The sequence below is a fragment of the Montipora capricornis genome, chromosome 7 (assembly GCF_036669925.1).
Source record: "Montipora capricornis isolate CH-2021 chromosome 7, ASM3666992v2, whole genome shotgun sequence".
NCBI classification, from domain to species: domain Eukaryota; kingdom Metazoa; phylum Cnidaria; class Anthozoa; order Scleractinia; family Acroporidae; genus Montipora; species Montipora capricornis.
In genome coordinates this window covers 45221732-45231731 of record NC_090889.1, presented here as the reverse complement: position 1 = coordinate 45231731, position 10000 = coordinate 45221732, and the positions used below count along the sequence as shown (strand labels likewise).

Below are 10000 nucleotides of genomic sequence, written 5' to 3'. Positions count from 1 at the left end.
TTGCCTATTAACTTAATAGACATATCATCCAGCCCCAAAATGTCCCTGTGAGCAGAAATGCCTGTAGGTTAAGTCATCTACGTCTTTATCTTCCGGTACAAGACGCGCGTATCTTCTCATCCTACTCTTGTGGTTATTAAACCTATGCCTAAATTTGGTTGTTGTCGACCCTACATATTGTGTACCGCAACTTTTACATGAAATGAGATACACGACATTACTGCTATTACAATACAAATTATACTAAATGTCGAACGTTTTACTAGTAACATTACTTGTAAATTTGTTTCCCGATTTCAGAAAGTTGTCGTCTCTGCATATCTGGCATATCGACGACCCACAACTACGGCTAACTCCAGCTTTAATCATCTTTTTTTTTTAACTTTAGCCCGGACCATATAGTCCCTCAGACTCTTTGGTTTCCTAAAAGCCAACATCGGAATCTCCCTAATCGCCTTTCCACATTTTTCAGAAAATTGGAGTATGGAATGTAGATCCCTGAGAATTCCGCCAATGTTTGGCAGTCCCGGATGGTACGTAACAATAAATGGCGTCCTAGTACTATTTCTCTTTGTCAATTCTCGATCGATCGATTTGTTCAGCACTTACTCGTCTTTACGAATTTGGCTGGCCGTGAATGCGTCTCGTAGCGATCTGCGATCCACTTGTTGAAATCGTTCCTGTCGTACATAGTCTTTTGTAGTTGTTCGGCTTCGATGCCAGTAGTCTCTGATAATTTAGCCCAGAAATTCACATTTTTGCCTCCTCGTCGGATTGTACGGGCTGGTTCACAGTAGACCAGCTGTTTCTGCAAAGCGTTGTTCGGCATGCGGGTCACGTGAGCAACGTATTTGAGATGAAATTTATCGGCGTAGTCACCGATGGGAGTAGCTCCGCAGATTTTTCTCAGCTTCTCATTCGTGATTTTGTATCCCCAGTCCCATTGCTCTTTCAGCTCAGGATTTTCAGCTTCGCGTTTCAACCGCTCAGCTTTCTGTTTTTTAGTTTCTCGGGGTGGTGCTTTTTTGCGCTGGAAACCGCCTTTGACCATTTTTCGAAGATATTGGTGCCAATGGAGTCAACAATTCTTCCCTTGATAACAGTGTCGCTCTCTGGACTTGCTGCTCAACAAAATGCCCTCTTGTGCACAAGAAACCTGTCAATTCTGTCGCTTGTTGATCAAACAGTTCATCCGATGAACATATGCATCGCAACCTAAGAGCCTGGGCATACCGGATGCTTCTCTTACATCTTTGAGGGTGGCATGAACGTAAATCTAGATACTGATAGTTATCAGAAGGCTTAACGAAGAGATCCGTGGTAAAGTTGCCGTTATAACTAATAATGGTAACATCTCAAGTAATTAACGCTCTTGTGTGACCAGTCGCAAGTAAACTTGATAATGTCATGAGCACTATTAAGATATGACAAGAAAACCTTCAGCTCCTCCTCGCCTTCCGTCCAAATCATAAAGCTATCGTCAATATATCCGAGCCATGTGTGCAAGTTCTTCCGATAACCATCAAGAAGACTATTCTCTTTTGGCGCCATCCTTGTTACTATGGCAGTACCCAGTTTCTGAAGAAAATGATGTGCATTGAATTCAAAGTTATTGTTCTTTAAAACAAGCTCTGCTAATTCCACTGCCCTTTCGGTGGGAATGTCTGGACTTATTCTTTTATTCAAGGCTTCGCGAAGAGCCTGAAACCCCTCTTCATGGGGTATGTGGGGATACAGCCCAACAACATCAATAGTGACAAGAATAGCTCCACCTGGTAACCTTCCAATCTGCATTAACTCTCGAAGTAGATCATTAGTATCCTTTACATAGGATTTAACACCAGGTACTAACGGTTTCAAGTACGAGTGTACAAATTGCGAGATCCTTTCAGTAGGCGTGCCGAAACCAGAAATGACAGGTCGGCCTGGGCAACCCTTTTTGTGAAGTTTTGGAAGTAAGTAAAATCTGCAGCTTTCACATCGCCAGTGGGAGAAAGATAATCCACTGCGTCGGCATCAATAAAACCATCCTCTCCCAACTTCGCCACAGCAGTTGGCTACTTTCAATCTCATCGCTTCTGTTAGATCCTTAGATACCGGAATGTATATTTGTTGGTCCTTGAGCTGGCGCATGCCCTCTGATATATACCTGTCTTTATCCATGATCACAAATCCTGTACGTTTATCTGCCTCCTTGATAACGATATCATCACATTCCCAGAGGTTTTCCAACGTCCGTTGTTCTTTTCGACGAAGGTTGCTGTTCACCCGTTGCGGATATATTCATCGGATGAACTGTTTGATCAACAAGCGACAGAATTGAAGGGGTAGTTTCTAAAGAAACTGTGGTGCTGCGTCGGTGGGGAAGTAGTATACAAAAATTTGGTTTATCAACGGAGTTGATAATGTGCACTACATTGACCACCGTACAGAGATTCTAAAAGCTCTGTACGGTGGTCAATTTACATTATCAACTCCGTTGATAAACCAAATTTTTGTAAGCGACAGAATTAACAGGTTTCTTTTGTACACGAGTTTACAACGGGCATTTTGTTAAGCAGCAGGTCCAGAGTGCCTGCTATTGTTATAGCGCATACGTTCTGCAAATCTCGGAATACTCGGATTTCCTATCCGTGAAGCTTACTAATACAAGGATATTTTTGCGCGATTTAAAACTATCCGGAGAAAGTAGTTCTTAGTAAGTACTCTCGGCATTCAAAAAGAAAATTGGGGCTTAACATGCATTTTTGAGATAATTATGCTTCATTTTGAGAAAGAACGCCATACATTGCTTTGTATTTTAAAGCTTTTTACAAATATTATTCATTGATTATCTATGAAAAATGCGTGGTTACCCCTTGGGTTGTCATCGAGCAGAATTCGAACGTAAGCTGTTGTGCTTTGGCTGTTATTTGTGCTTTTCTAACTATTTTAAGACCAATACAGGCTAGTATTTTCGAATCAAGTGTAAGAAGACGGCAAAACCGTATTAATGATGTCTTTAGTTGTGATAACTCCGCGAATACAGACTTTAGTCGTCCTTTCGACGGTGTAGATCGACAACAATGTCATTTAGGCACAACCGAAATGCACTGTTTCCAGTAAAAGGGCAAATGATTGACAGAATAGCACGGTTTTGACTGCCGCGCGCACTGCGGGCCCGAGTTCCGTATGCAAGGCTGAAGACGAAAAGCATCGACTGTCAAGAGCTTTTGATGACGTAGTATGGACGTGTAGCCGCGTCGAGCCACAGAAAGAGCGCGAAAATTAAGCCTCGTTTATGCTCAGGTGTGAGTGTCTGACCTGGCTTGAGCCTGTAATCCAATTAACAACCAGTCCCTGGTCAGCGGTCAACTTCAAAAAACAGCTGACGATAAGGTCCAACTTGAGCCCGCGATATGGTCACGTTATACTGGTCAGCGGGTGAATGTTTTCACACGTGTCAATTGACCATGACATTGATGTCCAAGCTGTAACTAGCTTGAGTGTCAACTCAACTGGAGCCTCGATGAGCTCTCAACTTGAGCCCGTGAAATGGTTACGTGATACTGGTCACATTGGCATACATGGAGGAGCGGACTTACGTACGTACGGACATCCATGACGTCATGGCTATAAAACCAAATTTTCTCGTATCGATGGGTTACCATATTTTCTTAATTATGGTTCTCCGCTAATACAATGTCATCTTTCTCATGAAGCATCCAGTGCTACTTGGAAGCTGACAGAAAGCGAAGTTCAATATCCTCATAGACGAGGAATGCAAGGTCTCAAGTAAGAGAAGTCTTTAAATCCAAGCGACGGGAACCCAAGAAGCAGGGTAAAGGAAACAAACCAAATGCCACAGGAGCCCTCACAAACGAAGATACTGAGCGCATCTTTGATAAAAATCAGTTTGGCACGCATGATCCTGATGTCCTTTTGCGTACTATGTGGTTCTTGCTCACTCTTCACTTTCTCCCACTGAGCCAGACACGAGGCAAGGCAAATGAAATTTGGTGACATCGTTTTAAGAAAAGATGAAGTGAGTGGCGAAGAGTACCTGGAATGGAGCACCGAAAGGAAAAGCGAAACCCGTCACGGCGAAGAAAATGAGCACCGAAGGTGTTTCCGTCCGAAAGCGTACGAGACAGGCGATAAGATATGTCCATTGTCTTTCTTCAAAGAGTTTGTTAAAAGGCGACCAACAGCGGCCAAATCACCGGAAAGTCCTTTATTCCGGGCAAAAGCCTCAAAAGTCTGGATAGCTACGCCGTAGCATCTCATCAACAACAGCGTGTCAGATGTCTAAAACACTGAGTGAGAAAGAAAACTCGGAGCCGAAACCAAATCCAAACCAGTCAAGTAGCAGAACCGTTCAAGAGTCCAACCAGACACCTGGTATATTTCGGGAGCAAACATTGGTGTAATAAACATCCAGAATTTTGTCCTTTCTGAAGCATCTGGATCAAAGAAATCTTCACACATTTCGCTCCCGAACAAACGCCGCCGTCATGTTATTGAATCTCCAGATGAAGAAGATTAACATTTTTTCTTCACTTCCTTGTAATCGGCGTTCGCAGTCCAACACTAAGATTGGCTTTCCTGTATTGTTCTGTTGAACTTTGATCGACTTCTTGATTTAGTGAAAATAAGAACTTTTTGATTGTAGATTATTCACTCAAAATACATTGAAATATTTTGTGCTTTGCAGTTTGCACTGTTCAAATACACTTTACTGGTTTAGCAAATAAATGGCGTGATATCATTGGCCCTTTGAAAATGCGCGCGAAACAAAACAAATGCTGGCCGGAAGAAAGAAAGACAGAAAGAAAAAAGGAAGGAATGAAAGGAAAGGAATGAAATGGATGAAAGAAATGAAGGCTGGATGGAAGGAATGAAAGGAAAGGAATGAAATGAATGAAAGGAAAAGCGCGGTGGTCATATGACTAAGCGGGAGGGCCGGACGGGAAAATATTTGACCCGGGGTCATGGCGTACGGACCGAGCGCCATGACCGAGGGCCAAATATTTTCATGTGCGACCCGACCTAAACTCAGTCAATGAGCATTTTACCATATGGGCTCTTTACACTATTTAAGAGCACTCAGAAGATGAATTTAGGACATAATAAAAAGCAAAAATCTGCACAGAACATTTATCTAATATGTTGTTTGCATTTGCTTTTCTGGCCGTAAATTACTTGGATGTTTAAAAGCGACGAAATCCCCTAAAATTGCATCACACGGAGCAGTACGTGTTCCTAGTAGCGCCGTACGGCTTTTTCAGGCCCTACTCGTGGTAATGCGTACGACCCTCATACGGGGATTTTCCCAATAGTTTTGCAATGAAAGCGCGTGCGGGGCCGTACGGCCTATATGATAACAAACTATTCACCGAGATTGAAAAGAAAGATTGTTTTAGTATATACTCACGCTGTGATCTCAACAACAATTGCAGAAGAAAACCTCCCTAAGTCAATTTAATTGACTATTCAATTCATGCGTGGAAAACGTGCAAGCGGCACAAAGAATGCGCGAAAGTGTTTACAGAATCTTCAAACATGGCAATTCTAAATAACCTTCGTTAAAATCCTCGTCACAAACAGCAAAATGTTCATTTAACACGGTTTAAGTCAGGAATAGAAATCAAAAGTGTGCTTGTTAAAACATTTTCACCGTTCGATCAAAGTTTAAGAGGTTCATTTCAAATGGAAATTGAAAGTGCAGTAGGTAAAGGATCCACATGAAATGGCGGCTCTAATTGAGGTGAGCGTTGGTTTGTTTTAAAATTACCCTTCTTGATTCCTTGCATCCATGTGGAACTTACTTAAACATTTTTTAATTCCTCGATTTCAGTAACAAATTTGTTTAACTGGGCGACCAGCCCTACAAGATAGAATTACTCCGAGTGAAACAACTTGTTGACCTGAAGATTGTTTAATTTTCATCAATAATTATCTGGAAAAAAGAAGTCAAACACTGGTTGGCAAAAGTATGAACCTTTCTCTTACCTTTGGAACCTTTCAGGCAAAGTTTTGTGGCCCTCTTTGTATTCTGTAGCACTGCATCATCTTGTATTCTCAATATCGACGACAGAAAAGCATCTGCCGATCAGAAAATCCAGCTGATCTCTGGGAATTGAATATCTTGGACGTCCAAGTTGTCCAGTAAAGGCAGTAGCTGGGGATGAAACACCAAAAATATTCTGACTTGTAATAAGGCAATTCCGCGCACCCCTAATTAGGTTCACAACTTGTTCATCGATTCCATACAAATGAACAAGACGAGCTATTATACCATGCAGCCAATCCAGCCCAAAGTTTAAGGCATCCACTGTATTTGTGTTAAGGCCTCCTCCTCTAATTTCCCGAATAATATTAAGTAAAAGCACGCGCAAGTACCTTAACGCTATCACTCTATCCGCCATCTTGGATCAACACAGCAAGAACTATATTACCTCGACCTGGTGTCTCGTGTCTCGTAGTCACCAGGCCAACTCGAGAAAAGTTGTAGTTGAAAATTGAATGTGTCCGAAAATTAGAACTACTGGCAAAAATATACACCAGAAACGAATAGGAGATGTAAAGTATTCAAAACTAGTCGGAAACTCGAAAAGGTCCCCGAAACCTGACACAACCCGAAAATTCAAATCAACAGAAAGTTTAGGTTTGATTCGAGAAAAAATTCTAAATTCTGTCAGAAAATTGATAAAACCAACATAAAAGTCAAACAGACAAAAATTCATTACAATGCAAAGTGTAAAAACACGTCAGAAAATCAAAAATTGAATTATGACGGTAATCACCCTCCATGCGTTCCTTCCATTTTTTTCGCTATTTTGATATTAACTAAAAACTGTATGATAGATCTTTGAAAAAAATAAATGTTTACGGTTTCGTCTTTATATTGTTTACTAATTCCAAAAGATTTGACCCTGGTCGTACGGCTAGGTTTTGAGAAAATGGCCTTTGAAATGTCTAGTGTCCAGCCCCCTCCAAGAGCTCGGTCACTGTATTTAGCATTTTTCCCTGACTTGCATTTATTTTTTCAGTCAAGTTATATTTTACGTCAATTGCGGTGACTAACACTTCAGAAGAGAGATCCTGTTGTTTTGATTTCACAGATTTCAAACTCTTGATCTTTTTCTTCGGAAAACTGTAGGAAGCCACCTCAGAAAAGAAATTGATCCGCTTTCTTAGATGTTATTGGACCGTTGTATTCAGCCAGTAAATTCAATCACTCTAATATGAAAACACGAGATATGAAAAAAAAAAAAAGCGAACTAGAACTGGCATACCAGGTGAAGTCAGGCAATTCTAAAAGGTAATTTTGATCAGAATTAAAGAAGAAATTGCTTTTTCCCACTCGGTGTTAACGTCATCGATCCAACTCTAGCGTTTAGATGAATTGAAAATCTTATATATTTAGTCTGTTAGGTCATAGGTATTGTTGCGGGGAGAAGCTTAGTTCTAAAAGGCAATGACATAGCCAAATTGATGTCGTTCCAACGGGGACGTGACATGCAATGTTCCAATGAGTCAGAACTTTATTTCATACATAAAAGAGACCTTATTCTCAAAGAAATCACTTTGCTCATTTAACTAATTTCCCAACTCCTTTTATCGGAACTGTAGACATCAGTTAAGCTAGGTACACTCTCTTTTTTAATTTCTTTTAAGAACAATTTTTTTTATAAGAACCTTTTTTATAGGAATGATGAGGTTGAGATTAACCAAAATTTTCAGAATGTATTAAGAACATCCCTCAAGGTAAGAGTCGATTAAGAACGTTTTTATTTTGCTCGTTTGTATTTTAAATGTTTTAAATGAAAGCATAACATGAAGGTAAATTAATTTAAATTAACTCAAGTAATCAAGGGCGTATTTTGTATAACATAACAAAGGTTCCAAAATAACTTCAACACCATGAAAGTCATCAGGTCAAAACAGTCTGATGGAAATTTGGGAAGATCTTTAGAACGTTTTCAGCCTCACATTGCAAAAATATATAAGAACGTTTAGCCTCAGCTCCTAATCAGACATTCTCATTAAAAAAAACTAGTGTAATAGAAACAGCGCCAACTCTCAGTGTGATAGCTGCCCAGTGGCCCTCCAAAGGTAAAGCCAAAGCTTCCTGCTATGCTCATTTAGGTTGTTTGCACCAAAACCTCTAATAAACGTCGCTTGAATATGTTGTTGGTGTCTGCGTTTGTTTTATTTATTAAAAAACCTTAATGTAATTCAAACAAATATTTACTAATTTTCAACGAACTGCACTACGCCTCTAATCTTTGTGTGAACATCAATTAATTTTACTATTTATCTGCGTTTCCCATTTTCTCAACCTCCTTCATAATGCATAAATAATAATAATAATAATAATAATAATAATAATAATAATAATAATAATAATACTATCAACCACCCAATCAATTGTATTTACACTAATTTATTTAACGCCAAGGAACACTTGTTTAGCAGATGATTCCCAAGTTATTTAGGATTAGGTCAAGTCAGCGAAAAACGAGAATACTGGCTTCAATGATGAATGCACTTGACTGGTTTCTGCCTTTGCATAGAACGGTACCATTGAAATATTAATGACCCTTGGAATAAGGTATAAACATGACTGACGTGCACCATCCCTTGTACTTCTGGTCTCACACCATCTTCTTCGAAAGGAAGGGAAGGTGTCTGGCATATCAGCCATTTAGTTAATGGCAGAATTTTCGCAGGCATTTTATCCCTTGGTTGTTAGTTCATAGGTTGAATTTTAACATTTCTAGTTGTTGATTTTCATTCCAGAGAAATCTGTTCCTTCGGAGATTCTTTCACGTGGCCCCCGTGCTGTTGAAGCCTTCAATAGTGCTCTCAAGGATGGTACAGCTCTTGTAAGAAGACTACCAATCATGATAATTGGCCAACATCGGGTCGGGAAGACCAGTTTGAAGAAGTCATTGACTGGAGAAGCCTTCAGTGCAACGGAAGCTAGCACAGAAGGAATAGAGACTGATCCTTCCCATTTTAAAATCTCAATGGAAGTTTGGAAGACAGGCCAGAAAGGAATAGAGGCTGATGTTGATTCCAAGGTATTCTTTGATCACCATGCAGCGGGCTTATTGATTAAAAGCTTGAAAGGAAAGCACGAGAAGATACCAGGCGCTTCCGCCCTTAAATCCTCGGAGGAATCAAGTAGAAGTGAACAAAGCGAGGACACCACAGAGAATATTTTTGAAACAGAACTATCAGACGATTTAGTGAAATTGTCAATAGAAATGCTTAAGAGTGATCAGACGGTTGAAAGAGAGGACAACATTTACTCAACACTGTGGGACTTTGGAGGCCAGATGGTTTATTATGCCACCCACCCAATCTTTATGACGGATAAAGCCATTTATATATTGACGTGTGACTTGAGTCGTGATCCATATCAGCAAGCTAGCATTCCTGAGAGAGAAGGACTGTACAAGAAAGCTAATGACATTAACTTCAGTTATACAAATATGGATTGTCTCGATTACTGGTTGTCATTGATTTATTCGTTGGCTAGTTCAAATGCCTCGAGCCTGTCCACTGCTCTGCCTGAAATGTCGTCCACAAAGTTGCCTCCGGTTTTTCTAGTCTGCACCCATGCTGACAAGCCCTATACTGATAGTCCTGACGAACATCCCAATGCAAGAAGGGTGGCCCTTGATATTTATGGTTTCTTGCAAACAAAGAGTTATAGGGATCACCTCTTTCATGACGTCTTCGTTGTTGATAACACAAAGGCGGGAAGTGACAATGATTGTCAGGAGGTGATACGGCTGAGGGAAGAGATTCTTGCTGTTGCCAAGAAATTACCACATTTGAAACAAGCCATCCCACTGAAGTGGTTAAAGTATGAAAATGAACTCTACCGCCTACGTGAAGAGGGTCACAAGTGGATACCTAGAGAGAAAGCCATGGAGATTGCCTTTGGTACGTGCGGTTTAAGGGATGATGAAGAGTTTTCCACAGCCACGAATTTTTTACACGATCA

At 40.4% G+C, this 10000-nt stretch overlaps 1 protein-coding gene across 4 annotated transcripts in view; it reads left to right on the top strand.

The window, feature by feature from the left end:
• Nucleotides 1-10000, top strand: part of LOC138057278 (uncharacterized) — a 121491-nt gene that overhangs the window by 91001 nt on the left and 20490 nt on the right. For 2 of the 4 annotated variants that reach the window (XM_068903325.1, XM_068903324.1), the window contains exon 12: nucleotides 8785-10000. This exon is cut by the window's right edge and continues 961 nt beyond it. In XM_068903325.1, the coding sequence (XP_068759426.1) occupies nucleotides 8785-10000 (1216 nt within the window). Of the gene's footprint in view, nucleotides 1-351; nucleotides 534-7691; nucleotides 7750-8784 lie in introns of those variants that run through there. The other 2 variants (XM_068903327.1, XM_068903326.1) reach the window with 2 other exon arrangements.